The 16,399-nt window shown below is 42.5% G+C and overlaps 1 protein-coding gene across 1 annotated transcript; it reads left to right on the top strand.

The window, feature by feature from the left end:
• Positions 1–598: 598 nt before the first annotated feature.
• Positions 599–13,623, top strand: LOC143773263 (1-phosphatidylinositol phosphodiesterase-like). The gene is made up of 3 exons (XM_077260756.1): positions 599–664; positions 914–963; positions 12,594–13,623. The coding sequence occupies exons 2-3, from the start codon at positions 928–930 to the stop codon at positions 13,452–13,454; spliced, it is 897 nt and encodes a 298-aa protein (XP_077116871.1). The 5' UTR covers positions 599–664; positions 914–927; the 3' UTR covers positions 13,455–13,623.
• The last annotated feature ends 2,776 nt before the right edge of the window (positions 13,624–16,399 follow it).

The raw sequence follows: 16,399 nt of genomic DNA, 5'->3' as shown, positions 1-16,399 counted from the left end.
CGCCAACAGGTCATGTTTTCAGGATTTCCTTAGCATTCCACAAGGTGCTGGAATCATTCTGTGCAGGTGATTAAATTATCACCTGTGCAATACAAGGAAATCCTGAAAACATGACCTGTTGGCGGCCCTCGAGGAATGCAGTTTGACACCTCTGCCCTGTACAGTATGTTAAGGCTGGCCAAGGAAAAAAAGAGACCAGCAGAACCTGTTAAGCATCGTAGCGGAGCTGCGGAAGATCGTTGAGAGTAAGCATCCCTAATCTTCTTATTTTATGCCAGTGTGAGGCTTTGGATTTTTTTTATTATTTTTATCAGCAGGAAAACCAATTTTATAGGTTCTTATCTTTCTGTAATTAACGGAGGATGTTTTTGTCAGGTTTCGGGACTATAATACAAATATTTCTGCTTCGTTTTCTGTGCCCTGAAATGTTTTATGCTTTTAGTTACACACTTCTAGGTCTTTAATACAAGAACTAAAACTCCCCTATTCTAAACCTCCCAATCCCTTACCTCTCTCCACCTGTCACTCACACCTTCCACCTGATGTCTCCTCCCCCTCAACTCCTGATCACTCCCAAGGGAAATATTACAGATAACTGCAGATTTATAGAGAAAGCAGTGAAAAGCCAATGTGTGATCCCAACAGAGACTGAACGAGGCAGCAGGTACAGTACCAGAAATATTCGGTATGAAATATACCTGGACAGAGGCATACATATATATAAATATATATATATATATATATATATATATATATATATATATCTATATACACACACACAGTCTTACTCCAATATACACACTACTACACCATGACCTGCATATACACACAGCCCAGATCCAGTATATACTACATGAAAAGATATGTATATAAACCCATGCGCTGGTTGTCATCCATATCTTGATAATTACAGATACTTTTGCAGTCATGGATCGTCCTGTGGTACTGCTGCTCCATATCCTGGTGAGTATTTAGTGTTAAATATTCCAAAATACATTAAAATTAAGGAAACAGTCATCAAATGACATACAAAGTACAACTATATATTAGAGTAGAGGACACACTTCATATTTTCTTTATCCTAAGTTAAGTTTTCTCCTCCAGCTGAGTAATGCAAATGACTAAATATAACTACAATAAAACTGCCCCTATGTACAAGAATATAGCTACTATAATACTGCCCCTATATACAAGAATATAACTACAATAATACTGCCCCTATGTACAAGAATATAACTACTATAATACTGCCCCTATGTACAAGAATATAACTACTATAATACTGCTCCTATATACAAGAATATAACTACTATAATACTGCTCCTATGTACAAGAATATAACTACTATAATACTGCCCATATGTACAAGAATATAACTACTATAATACTGCCACTATGTACAAGAATATAACTACTATAATACTCCCCCTATGTACAGGAATATAACTACTATAATACTGCCCCTATGTACAAGAATATAACTACTATAATACTGCCCCCTATGTACAAGAATATAACTACCATAATACTGCCCCCTATGTACAAGAATATAACTACTATAATACTGCTCCTATGTACAAGAATATAACTACTATAATACTGCCCCTATGTACAAGAATATAACTACTATAATACTGCTCCTATGTACAAGAATATAACTACTATAATACTGCCCCTATGTACAAGAATATAACTACTATAATACTGCTCCTATGTACAAGAATATAACTACTATAATACCGCCCCTATGTACAAGAATATAATTACTATAATACTGCTCCTATGTACAAGAATATAACTACTATAATACTGCTCTTATGTACAAGAATATAACCACTATAATACTGCTCCTATGTGCAAGAATATAACCACTATAATACTGCTCCTATGTACAAGAATATAACTACTATAATACTGCTCCCTATGTACAAGAATATAACTACTATAATACTGCTCCTATGTACAAGAATATAACCACTATAATACTGCTCCTATGTACAAGAATATAACTACTATAATACTGCTTCCTATGTACAAGAATATAACTACTATAATACTGCCCCTATGTACAAGAATACAACTACTATAATACTGCCCCTATATACAAGAATATAACTACTATAATACTGCCCCTATGTACAAGAATACAACTACTGTAATACTGCCCCTATATACAAGAATATAACTACTATAATACTGCTCCCTATGTACAAGAATATAACTACTATAATACTGCTCCTATGTACAAGAATATAACTACTATAATACTGCCCCTATGTACAAGAATATAACTACTATAATACTGCCCCTATGTACAAGAATATAGCTACTATAATACTGCCCCTATGTACAAGAATACAACTACTATAATACTGCCCATATGTACGGGAATATAACTACTATAATACTGCCCCTATGTACATGAATACAACTACTATAATACTGCTACCTGTGAAGGATAGCACCAGAAAGATCATGCAGAATCCCTCCGCTGCCACCACATGTGGCAAAACCGTACCTCTCCACCCCGCTTGCCATCACTATTACATCAGCGAGATCACGTGGTATGGTTAGTTGCACCAACGTGACATGCTCCATCGCGTGGCGACAGGTAAGATCAGCTTGACCCAGTTTTACACACACAACCCCTGTCCACACAGGAGAAGATGTGGCCCACGGACTCAGTGACTTGACACAACACTCACTCACATCCCCTTTCACTAGCACCAGTGAAACAGTGGGCTGTCAGCCCGGTAGGACAGCCACCAGTTCCTCGTTAGATATACAGTAGGTACGGAAAGTATTCAGACCCCATTCAATTTTTCACTCTTTGTTTCATTGCAGCCATTTGGTAAATTTTAAAAAGTTCATTTTTTTCCCATTAATGTACACTCTGCACCCCATCTTGACTGAAAAAAAACCACATCAATGTAGTAATTTTTGCAAATTTATTAAAAAACAAAAACTGAAATCTCCCATGGTCATAAGTCTTCAGACCCTTTGCTCAGTATTGAGTAGAAGCACCTTTTGAGCTAGTACAGCCATGAGTCTTCTTGGGAATGATGTAACAAGTTTTTCACCCCTGGTTTTGGGGATCCTCTGACATTGTTCCTTGCAGATCCTCTCCAGTTCCGTCAGGTTGGATGGTGAACATTGGTGGACAGCCATTTTCAGGTCTCTCCAGAGATGCTCCATTGGGTTTAGGTCAGGGCTCTGGCTGGGCCAGTCAAGAATGGTCACAGAGTTGTTCTGAAGCCGCTCCTTTGTTATTTTACCTGTGCGCTTAGGGTCATTTCGTTTGACCTCTTGATGCTCATTTGATCTCACATGCACTGTGAGCTGGGAGGTCTTATATAGGCAGGCGTGCGCCTTTCCAAATCAAGTTTTATCAGCTTAATTAAGCATCGCTGGACTCCAATGAAGGAGTAGAACCATTTCAAGAAGGATCACAAGGAAATGGACAGAATGTGACTTAAATATGAGCTTCTGAGCAAAGGGTCTGAATACTTATGACCATGTGATATTTCAGTTTTTCCTGTTTATTAAATTTGCAAAAATGTCTACTTTTCTGTTTTTTTTTAGTCAAGATGCGGTGCAGAGTGTACATTAACCTCTTTACGCCCAAGGGTGGTTTGCACATTAATGACCGGGCCAATTTTTACAATTCTGACCACTGTCCCTTTATGAGATTATAACTCTGGAACGTTTCAACGGATCCCAGTGATTCTGACAAGGTTTTCTCGTGACATATTGTACTTCATGATAGTGGTAAAAAAAAATTGATATTACCTATGTTTATTGTGAAAAAAATGGAAATTTGGCAAAAATTTTGAAAATGTTGCAATTTTTCAAATTTGAATTTTTATGCCCTTAAATCACAGAGATATGTCACACAAAATACTTAATAAGTAACATTTCCCACATGTCTACTTTACATCAGCACAATTTTGGAACCAAATTTTTTTTTTGTTAGGGAGTTATAAGGGTTAAAAGTTGACCAGCAATTTCTCATTTTTACAACACCATTTTTTTTAGGGACCACATCTCATTTGAAGTCACTTTGAGGGGTCTATATGATAGAAAATAACCAAGTGTGACACCATTCTAAAAACTGCACCCCTCAAGGTGCTCAAAACCACATTCAAGAAGTTTATTAACCCTTCAGGTGTTTCACAGGAATTTTTGGAATGTTTAAAAAATAAATGAATATTTAACTTTTTTTCACAAAAAATTTACTTCAGCTCCAATTTGTTTTATTTTACCAAGGGTAACAGGAGAAATTGGACCCCAAATGTGGTTGTAAAATTTGTCCTGAGTACGCTGATATCCCATATGTGGGGGTAAACCACTGTTTGGGCGCATGGCAGAGCTCGGAAGGGAAGGAGCGCCATTTGAATTTTCAATGCAAAATTTACTGGAATTGAGATGGGACGCCATGCGTGTTTGGAAAGCCCCTGATGTGCCTAAACATTGAAATTCCCCACAAGTGACACCATTTTGGAAAGTAGACCCCCTAAGGAAGCTATCTAGATGTGTGGTGAGCACTTTGACCCACCAAGTGCTTCAGAGAAGTTTATAATGTAGAGCCGTAAAAATAAAAAATCATATTTTTTCACAAAAATGATTGTTCGCCCCAAATTTTTTTTTTCCCAAGGGTAATAGAAGAAACTGGACCCAAATGTTGTTGTGCAATTTGTCCTGAGTACGCTGATACCCCATATGTGGGGGTAAACCACTGTTTGGGCGCATGGCAGAGCTCGGAAGGGAAGGAGCGCCATTTGACTTTTCAATGCAAAATTGACTGGAATTAAGATGGGACGCCATGTTGCGTTTGCAGAGCCCCTGATGTGCCTAAACATTGAAACCCCCCACAAGTGACACCATTTTGGAAAGTAGAACCCCTAAGGAACTTATCTAGATGTGTGGTGAGCACTTTGACCCACCAAGTGCTTTAGAGAAGTTTATAATGTAGAGCTGTAAAAATATAAAATCATATTTTTTCACAAAAATTATCTTTTCGCCCCCAATTTTTTATTTTCCCAAGAGTAACAGAAGAAATTGGACCACAAAAGTTGTTGTAAAATTTGTCCCAAGTACGCTGATACTCCATATATGGGGGTAAACCACTGTTTGGGCGCATGGCAGAGCTCGGAAGGGAAGGAGCGCCATTTGACTTTTCAATGCAAAATAGACTGGAATTGAGATAGGACACCATGTCGCGTTTGGAGAGCTCCTGATGTGCCTAAACATTGAAACTCCCCACAAGTGACACCATTTTGGAAAGAAGACCCCCCAAGGAACTTATCTAGATGTGTTGTGAAAACGTTGATCATCCAAGTGTTTCACTACAGTTTATAACGCAGAGCCGTGAAAATAAAAATTCTTTTTTTTCCACAAAAATTATATTTTAGCCCAAAGTTTTGTATTTTGCCAAGGGTAACAGGAGAAATTGGACCCCAAAAGTTGTTGTCTAATTGGTCCTGAGTACGCTGATACCCCATATGTGGGGGGGAACCACCGTCTGGGTGCATGGCAGAGCTCGTAAGGGAAGGCATGCCATTTGGACTGCAGACTTAGATGGATTGGTCTGCAGGTGTCACGTTGCATTTGCAGAGCCCCTGATGTACCTAAACAGTAGAAGCCCCCCATAAGTGACCCCATATGGGAAACTAGACCCCCCAAGGAACTTATCTAGATGTGTTGTGAGAACTTTGAACCTCCAAGTGTTTCACTACAGTTTATAACGCAGAGCCGTGAAAATAAAAAATCCTTTTTTTTTTCCACAAAAATTATTTTTTAGCCCACGGTTTTGTATTTTCCCAAAGGTAACAGGAGAAATTGGACCCCAAAAGTTGTCCAATTTGTCCTGAGTACGCTGATACCCCATATGTTGGGGTAAACCCCTGTTTGGGCGCACGGGAGAGCTCGGAAGGGAAGGAGCACTGTTTTACTTTTTCAACGCAGAATTGGCTGGAATTTAGATCGGACGCCATGTCGCATTTGGAGAGCCCCTGATGTGCCTAAACAGTGGAAACCCCCAATTGTAACTGAAACCCTAACCCAAACATGCCCCTAACCCTAATCCCAACCATAACTCTAACCACACCCTAACCCTAATCCCAACCCTAATCCCAACTGTAAATGTAATCCAAACCCTAACTTTAGCCCCAACCCTAACTTTAGCCCCAACCCTAACCCTAACTTTAGCCCGAACCCTAACCCTAACTTTTGCCCCAACCCTAACCCTAACTTTAGCCCCAACCCCAACCCTAACCCTATCCCCAACCCTAACTTTAGCCCCAACCCTAACTTTAGCCCCAACCCTAACCCTAACACTAAATTTAGCCCCACCCTAAACCCTAACCCTAAAGGGAAAATGGAAATAAATACATTTTTTAAAATTTCATTATTTTTCCCTAACTAAGGGGGTAATGAAGGGGGGTTTGATTTACTATTTATAGCTGTTTTTTTAGCGGATTTTTATGATTGGCAGCCGTCACACATTAAAAGACGCTTTTTATTGCAAAAAATAGTTTTTGCGTCTCCACATTTTGAGAGCTATAATTTTTCCATATTTTGGTCCACAGAGTCATGTGAGGTCTTGTTTCTTTGCGGGACGAGTTGATGTTTTTATTGGTACCATTTTCGGGCACGTGACATATTTTGATCGCTTTTTATTCCGATTTATGTGAGGTAGAATGAACAAAAACCAGCTATTCATGAATTTCTTTTGGGGGGGTGTTTATACTGTTCATGTTTGGTAAAATTGATAAAGCAGTTTTATTCTTAGGGTCAGTATGATCACAGCGATACCTCATTTATATATTTTTTTATGTTTTGGCGCTTTTATACGATAAAAACTATAACGCTTTATTCTGAGGACTATAACTTTTTTATTTTTGCGTTGATAATGCTGTGTGGTGGTTCGTTTTTTGCAGGATAAGATGACGTTTTCAGCGGTACCATGATTATTTATATCTGTCTTTTTGATCGCGTGCTATTCTGGATCGCCGCCAGTAGGGCAGCGGGGTACTCGGATCCTTCGATTCTCGGTGATGTCACGGTGGCTGACCCGGTCCGTGGCCCTAGGGACATCCGTTATAAATGGGTGAAAGGTCTTTAAAGGGATAATGTTCATGACGCCACCTGTGGTATTCGGTCAGGGTGACCGATGCTGCTTAGGGGTCCGCTGGGGATGATGTCATGGCAGCTAGATGGTATACCTTCCCACAGGTAAAGTGTATCCCCAGGGCTTCCCAGAGTGTAGATGGTGAATGGTGTGAGGCGCAGTGAATAACGAGGACACCAGGTTGCAGTCTCTTTACCCTTACTGAAGGCTAGAGTGTCCACAGTCCAGGGCACCAGACCACAGGGTAGGCAGAGTCCGGCCGGTCTGAAGGCAAATCCAGAGTCCCCTTATCCAGGTGGAAATCAGTAGCCTTCCTCTAGCGCTTGGGTGTTGTAGTACCTCCCTGCTGAGCTTTTCGGTAAGGTCCTCATAACTATTCTGGATGTTAAGTCTCTTTCTCTCTCTGTCACCCTGATGGATAGGATAGGACAAACCCGTATGACTGGTGACCTGAGGCTTTTTACAGGAACTTTACATCGCCCCGGCCCCCACAAGTTGCCACCGTGCCTCCTGGGTATAAGGTCGGGCAGCTAACGTGGAATTAACTGTCCTGCCAGTCTCTGAAGTAAAGCGTAGAGATCCTTACTCCCTCGGTGTTCTGGCTACCGGATTACTGCGCCTCAGAAGGAGGCAGCCTTTCACAGGGCAGAACTCCTTCTGGTTTCTTCTCCTTTTTGCTATGACTTCGTTTCTCACTCACTGCAACACAAATCCCTTCAATGTCTCTTTCTTTGGATGCTGCCGCACGTGGGGCAGGCGCAGATCCGTGGACCCTCGTCCTCCTCAGACCGCAGTCTGGATCTGACTGGAGCTCACTCCAGCCAGCTTCTCTCTGCTTCTGACTCCTGACTCCGACTCACTTCCTATCCAAACCACCAGTTTTACCCAACTGTGAGGAGTGCCCTAATAGATAGGAGCGTAGCTCCCCCTGGCGGCCTGGAGTGTGAAGTGTGTTGTGTGGTTTGTGATACCTGGCAAAGAGATCTCCTTTATTGCCTTCAGACCTAATATCACTCCCCCTGGTGGAAGAATAACATTACTGCAACGACCAGGACTCTGGGGCGCTGCAATTCCACTTTTTGATCGGCAGTATGATAATAAAGCGTCATTTTTTGCCTCGTTTTATTTTTTTTTTTTTTACGGTGTTCACTGAAGGGGTTAACTAGTGGGACAGTTTATAGGGTGGGTCGTTACGGATGCGGTGATACTAAATATGTGTACTTTTATTGTTTTTTTAATTTGGATAAAGAAATGTATTTATTGGAACAATATATATATTTTTTTCTTTATTTAGGATTTTTTTTTTTTTTTTTGCACATGTAAATTTTCATTTTTTTTACTTTTTTACATTGCCCCGGGGGAGACATCACATTATAGTGACAGATCGCTGATCTGACACTTTGCAATGCACTGTATCAGATCAGCAATCTGACAGGCAGTGCAGGGAGGCTTCCCGGCGCCTTCTCTGAGCAGGCGCTTGGAAGCCACCTCCCTACAGGACCCGGAAGGGCCCCCCCCCGTGGCCATTTTGGATCCGGGCCTGCAGGGAGGAGTAGGTAGGAGACCCTCAGAGCAACGAGATCACATTGCGTTGCTCCGAGGGTCTCAGGGAAGCACGCAGGGAGCCCCCTCCCTGCGCGATGCTTCTGTATGCCGCCGGAACGCTGCAATCATCTTTGATTGCAGTGTGCCGGGGGTTAATGTGCCGGGAACGGTCCATGATAGTGCCGGATGTCAGCTGCGATAGTCAGCTGACACCCGGCCCCGATCGGCCGCGCTCACGGGGGGTGATGATGTACTATCCCATCGGTAGTCATACCACCTCGACGGGATAGTACGTCATATGTCAGAAAGGGGTTAATGTGAAAAAAATTAACTTTTCGAATTTACCAAATGGCTGCAATGAAGCAAAGAGTGAAAAATTTAAAGGGGTCTGAATACTTTCCGTACCCAATGTAAGCCAGTCCATTAAAGGGATTACATCGAGCCAGAAACCAGCCCTGGTAGCATGGAAAGTTAAACCGAGAAACGGACATGTGGATGCGTGGATCGAGATAAAAGACAGCCCATGGTTAAATTATGTATTTAATTGCCTTAATTGCAAACTAGGCTATACACTTGATACACAATGGTTACACATATACATTGGTCAGACATGCAAATACAGAAAGTGGTAGGACAATAGATATAAGCAGAATATATGTCAATTACCAGGTGATGTTAGATCATGGGTATACAGCTGCAAGGGGGCATGGGCTGTCAGCTGGCACTTAGGTCCTTCCCAGCATGTTACTCGATGTTTACCCCATGCATAACAGAGAGAGACCACATGGCCTTACACTAGACTTTATTACCTTTGGGTAACCTCTCTTCTGCCCTCTGGGCTAAACCTAAATTCCCTTTCCTTGACTCTGCAGCTAAAACCTCCAAAACCTATGAAAGAGCATAACGCCTTTCTGAATGGTCCTAGGGCAGCAGTTCTTGCACCAATGGATCCAGACCGGACCCCTGCTAAGTGTGGGGACCAAACAAGGGTTTGCTTCCTGCCTTCTACTAGATATTCTATGTATCTCTATACCCCTGGGTGCTAGAACGGGTCGAGACCCAGGTGAGTGTTGCAATGTTCTGGGGATCTTGGAAATATACACAAAGAACGGCTAGTATGTATAGTATCTCCTTAACTCCTTATGAAATCATGTTCCTAGAATGTTCTTTGACAGCTTCCGGATGATGCTATATTGCAAGCCAGCCTTTGTCCTGCTCTGAGCTGCTCAAGGTGTGAAATCTGTCACTTAAAGCATATGAGGCTTGGGCCCCCTGATGCTCCTAGCTGCACACTGAAGGGGGTTTTATAATTGCATGCCACATAGGATACAAACGATTGTCATGAAATGATATTGCCAATATTCTTCACACCCCCATGTGCAAGAACATAACTACTATAATACTGCCCATATGCACAAGAATATAACTACTATAATACTGCCCCTATGTACAAGAATATAACTACTATAATACTGCTCCATATACAGTATACAAGAATATAACTACTATAATACTACCCCTGTGTACAAGAATATTACAATAATTCTGCTCCTATGTACAAGAATATACCTTCTATAATACTGCCCATATGTACAAGAATACATCTACAGTATTATAATACTGTTCCTATGTACAAGAATATAACTACTGTAATACTGCCCCGTGTACAAGAATACAGTTGTGCTCAAAAGTTTACATACCCCAGCAAAATTTTTGCTTTCTTGGCCTTTTTTCAGAGAATATGATTGATAACATCAACACTTTTCCTCCACTCATGGTTAGTGATTGGGTGAAGCCATTTATTGACAAACTACTGTGGTTTCTCTTTTTAAATCATAATGACAGCCTAAAACATCCAAATGACACTGATCAAAAGTTCATATACCCCATTCTTAATACTGTGTATTGCCACCTCTAACATCAATGACAGCTTGAAGTCTTTTGTGGTAGTTGTGGATGAGGTTCTTTATTTTCTCAGATGGTAAAGCTGCCCACTCTTCTTAGCCTCCAGTTCATGTAAATTCCTGGTCTGTCTTACATGAACTGCGCTCTTGAGATCTCCCCAGAGTGGCTCAATGATATTGAGGTCAGGAGTCTGAGATGGCCACTCCAGAACCTTCACTTTGTTCTGGTGTAGCCAATGACAGGTCGACTTGACCTTGTGTTTTAGATCATTGTTATGTTGGAACGTCCAAGTACGTCCCATGTGCAGCTTCCAGGCTGATGAGTGCAAATTTGACTCCAGTATTTGCTTATAACGTGCTGCATTCATCTTTCCTTCAACTTTGACCAAGTTTCCTGTGCCTTTGTAGCTCACACATCCCCAAAACATCAGCGATCCACCTCCGTGCTTTACAGTAGGAATGGTGTTCCTGTCATCATAGGCCTTGTTGACCGCTCTCCAAATGTAAAGTTTATGGTTGTGGCCAAAAAGTTCAATTTTGGTCTTATCACTCCAAATTACCTTGTTCTAGAAGTTTTGAGGCTTGTCTCTGTGCTGTTTTGCGTATTGTAGGTTAGATACTTTATGGCATTTGCGCAGTACTGGCTTTCTTCTGGCGACTCGACCATGCAGTCCATTTTTCTTCAAGTGCCTCATTATTGTGCATCTTGAAACAGCCACACCGCTAGTTTTCAGAGAGTCCTGTATTTCAGCTGATGTTACTTGTGGGTTTTTGTTTGCATCACGAACAATTTTCCTGGCAGTTGTGGATGACATTTTTGTTGGTCTACCTGACCATGGTTTTGTTTTTACAGAGCCCTGATTTTACATTTGGTAATCGCAGTGTGAATGCTGCTGACTGCCATTATCAATTCCTTGGATATCTTTTTGTATTCCTTTTTTGTTTTATATAGTTCAACTACCTTTTCCCGTAGATCCGTAGAAATTCTTTTGCTTTCCCCATGACTCGCAATCCAGAAATGTCAGTGGCTGGATGAAAGATGCAAGAGTCTGTTTGGATCCCAGAAACTCACTCAGCTTTTATGCGCACACACGGATTAGAAGCAAACGGGTCACGTCACAGGTAGCCATTCAAACCCATTTGTGTCAATTTCTGTGCATGTTATCAGGCCAAAATCACCAGGGTATGTAAACTTTTGATCAGGGTCATTTGGATGTTTTGGGTTGTCACCATGATTAAAAAGAGAAAACACAGTAGTTTGACAATATATGGCTTTACCCAACCACTAACCATGAGTGGAGAAAAAGTTTTGGTGTTATCACTCATATTCTCTGAAAGAGGGCCAAGAAAGCAAAAATTCTGCTGGGGTATGTAAACTTTTGAGCACAACTGTATAACTACTATAATACTGCCCTTATGTACAAGAATATATCTACTATAATACTGCTCCTTTGTACAAGAATATAACTGCTATAATACTGCTCCTATGTACAAGAATATAACTACTATAATACTGCTCCCTATGTACAAGAATATAACTACTATAATACTGTCCCTGTGTACAAGAATATAACTACTATAATACTGCTCCTATGTACAAGAATATAACTACTATAATACTGCTCCTATGTACAAGAATATAACTACTATAATACTGCTCCTTTGTACAATAATATAACTACTATAATACTGCCCCCTATGTACAAGAATATAATTACTATAATACTGCCCCTATGTACAAGAATATAACTACTATAATACTGCCCCCTATGTACAGGAATATAACTACTATAGTTATTATTATTATTTATTTATATAGCACCATAATACTGCCCCTATACAAGAATATACAGTAACTACTATAATACTGCTCCTATGTAGAGGAATATAACTACTATAATACTGCCTCATATGTACAAGAATATAACTGCTATAATGCTGCCCATACTAATGTAAAAGAAATATTGTAAATTGACCACATTATATATGATAATGATTCTAATATTTCTTATTAGATTATAGGGGTGTTAGGAGACCAGAATCCAGCCTTTGACCGTACAGAAGTACCATCAGTCACCTGGCCAGACTGGATGTCCGACCTTCCTGATCACATGCCCCTATCTGCATTAGCCATACCAGGAACTCATGACACAATGGCTTTTTTTGGAGGTTCTCTTGCTGAATGTCAAAGTTGGAGCCTAACAAACCAATACAATTCTGGAGTTAGATTCTTAGACATACGGTGCCGTCATTATCAAGATCGTTTACCCATTTTCCATGGCGTGTCCTACCAGCGTACCGATTTCACCCAGGTTCTGAGTGATACAGTAAATTTCCTAAAAGAACACCCACGTGAGTCTATTTTAATGAGATTGAAGGAAGAATATGAACCATATCAGAACACCAGGAGCTTCTACCAGAGCGTGGATGAGGTTTTGAAGCAGATTGGTGAGCACTGGTTCTTTCGATCAGATACACTTCCAACTTTAGGAGAAGCAAGAGGCAAAGTGGTAATCCTACAAAACTTTGCATCAAAAGGTGAAGGTCCAGATTTTGGCCCTCCATATCCTGGATCCATGAGTATTTCAGATGATTATCAAGTCAGTGATGACTCAGTCAAATGGGCAGAAGTTGAGAGGCATCTAACAGTCACTCAAAATGGAGATCCCAATAGAGCTTACCTGACGTACTGTTCAGGAGTACACTGGCTTCTCTACACACCGGAATCCCTGGCTCGTAAGATCAACCCAAGGGTACTTGAGTATCTTAAGCTTAAATCATCATTCTCAAGCAGAAAGAGGTCGGTTGGAGTAGTAATTATGGACTTTCCGGGGGCAGAGCTCGTGAGACAAATTGTTTTGGATAATTGGGCATGAAGAAAGTAAATGGATTTAGATGGAGCATAATAAAGAATATCATCTCTAATTGGCCAACGTTGTGTCTACTGAAGGCTGGTGTTTTCCGCAACCTGGGGGGAGATTTTGGAGCATCTGTAGTAGGTGACTTCAACTGCTGTTCTTCACATATATTTTGTCTACATTCATATTAAAGGGTCATTCACACAATATTAATCACAAGTCAGAGGATTAAAATCTTAAAGTAAATAAAGTTGTCAAATGCAAGACATTTTTAAAATTGCTTGCTGCTTTGGATAAGGCCCTTTGAAAACCAGAATGTCAGTGGGTTTTGCCTATCTTGTTGCCCATGGTTACATCTGGTAGGTCTTCTATGACAGGTCACATATGCCATGAGCGTAGCTATGGAGAAATTTTCTCTGAGTGCAGCCAGCAGGGGTACGATGGAAGCCACTTAATGAGGTGGTCCGAGATGTCTCCCAGGTGACAACATTTTGCCACTCCTGGGAGTAAAATTCAGCCATTCTTTAAGACGGTTGCCAAACTGAGAGGGGGCACAGTATAGAGATTGGGCAGTATAGGGGAGGCAGGATGTGAGTGAACAGTGTGATGGGACCCAGTATGAAAAGGGGGCAGTGTGATGGGAACAGTTAAGGTAGGGTTATAGCTTATAAAGGCGGACAGTGTGGAGGTTATAGTTAATAAGGGAGGTTAGTGTGATGATTATAGCTAACAATGGCGGACAGTGATGGTTATAGTTCACAAGGGCAGACAGTATGGATGCACAGTATGAATGCTATAGACAGGTTTTATAGCCAGGAGAGGAGTCACAGAGGCAATAAATCTAGAACACGTACAGAACTGGAGGATAAGAAAACTTTACACACGGCAGTGGCGACAGACAAGAATTGCATGTATTGATATACCGTAATCTCGGTACCAGGTTATTATCTTCTTGTTTGGGCACGTATATGATGTTTTTTTATTTATTTAAAATGTGTGGTGAAACTGTGGGGGCATCATAAAGTATGGGGGACCCTCATACAGTGGGGAGGATCCCCTCATACATTGTAGGCACTAAATTGAGGGGCCATTACACAGCATAGAAGCTAATGCGAGTGTTATGGGAGTGGTGGAACCACTGTGCCATGGTCCGAGGTGAGCCTGGAGGGGCGTAACTAGGTGAACACTAGCTCGCTAGAGCCCCTGATAGTGGGGTTAGACTTGGCTCCACATGGACACCTGGTGCTACACCAGGACAGACCTCGAATGCACAGCAGCTGACCCCCAAGGGACAGGAAGTGTGAATGGCCAAGAAAGGAAGGTTCATCTGGTACAGGCAGGCACAGCAGTAACCCAGAAGTGGCAGGTGCTGGCGGGAGCAGTGGTGATGGCTGGAAGACAGGCGATGCAGACTGGCACTGGCAGGTGCAGACAGGAGCGGCTAGTATACAGACAGGCACTGGCGGGTACAGGCTGGGATGGCTGGTATACAGGCCGAGACTAACAGGTGCTGATTGGCATGGCAGGTATACAGACAGGCACTGGCAGGTGTAGACAGGTACGGCTGGTATACAGGCAGGCACTGGCAATTGCAGGCTGGTACAGCTGATATAAAAGCAGGCACTGGCAAGTGCAGGTAGGTATGGCTGGTATACTGGCAGGCTAATGCTGGCGCCATTGGCATGGGACACTTTAGGTCCACACACGTTGTCCCTTTAAGAAGGAGGAAGGTGCCCTAAGTACAGGGCACAGGGATCTGTGAGCCATGCCCAGACCCCGGGCAGCAGCAGGAGGAAGAAATGCGGGACAGGGGCCTCGGTGGTGAGTGAGTCAGCGCACCCTGCCGGGGGAGGATGTAAGCATGCTGGAGCAGACAGACAGGGTCCAGAACCACAAACATAGCTTAAGGTCTGGATATTCAGGGTTGAGGTCACTGCAGCTTGAGCATTAACGGAAGCTGCTGCAGATGTCAAGTTATCCAGGTGGGTGGTTACAATCCTTAGATATGACATGATCTTGTCCTGCTGGTCCCTCTGGCGGGAGTACTCCTGATAAAGGTCAGAGACTGCTGAGGAAGGAGAGCTAGCGGGTTCCATAGCATAAGCATACTGTAAAGGGAGTGGTGGAACCACTGTGCAGTGGTCCTAGAAGGGCCTGGAGGGGCGTGACCACCTGAATATGGTGGGGTTGGACTGAGCTCAAGAGAGACACCAGGTGCTACACCAGGATGAACCTCAGACACTTGGCAAGGCCCAGAAGGAAAGTTCAGCTGGTACAAGCAGGCACGGCAGGAACACAGGAATGGAAGGAACAACTGGTGGGGACAGCTGGTATACAGACAGGCACTGGCTAGTGCAGGCAGGTATGGCTGGTATACAGGCAGGCAACTGCAGGTGCTGGCTGGTATACAGGCAGGCTCTATCAGGTGCAAGCAGGTATGGCTGTAATACTGGCAGGCACTGGCAAGTGGAGGCTGGTGCAGGTGGGCACAGCTGATATAAAGGCAGGCAGGTGCTGGCAGGCATGGCTGGAATACAGGCATCCTGAAATACAGTATCACACAGCAGGTACTAGAAGACAGGCACTTGCAGAAACAGGTGGGGACTGGCAGGTACTGTGAACCTGAGAACTAGCAAGCGTGGAACAAGGCAGAGTGAATACGTTGCTCAGGCACCTCCCATCAGGTGGAGGTGCATTAAATAATAAGTGTCTCCCAGCCATTGGCTGGGGACACTTTAGGATTGTGCACACTGTGCCTTTAAGAAGGAGGGCGCTTGCATGCCCTAAGCACAGTGGTGGAGATCTGTGAGCCATGGGCAGATCCTGGACAGCAGCAGGAGGAAAAAGTGTGTGATGGGGGCCGTGGCGGTGAGTGATTCGGCATCCCTATCATTTTATAAGGCGACCTGTTGCTGTAGTAAATCAGGGAATTTAGGAGGACGGTGTGGGAACATTTGGGGGAT

The sequence above is a fragment of the Ranitomeya variabilis genome, chromosome 5 (genome assembly GCF_051348905.1).
Source record: "Ranitomeya variabilis isolate aRanVar5 chromosome 5, aRanVar5.hap1, whole genome shotgun sequence".
Lineage (NCBI taxonomy): Eukaryota > Metazoa > Chordata > Amphibia > Anura > Dendrobatidae > Ranitomeya > Ranitomeya variabilis.
The sequence above is the reverse complement of the archived record's forward strand: the minus strand, read 5'-3'. Positions and strand labels throughout refer to the sequence as shown.

Coding starts and splice junctions, on each gene's coding strand:
- LOC143773263 (XM_077260756.1), top strand. CDS start 928: ATGGATCGTCCTGTGGTACTGCTGCTCCATATCCTG. Junction 964..12,593: donor TACTGCTGCTCCATATCCTG/GTGAGTATTTAG, acceptor ATTTCTTATTAG/ATTATAGGGGTGTTAGGAGA.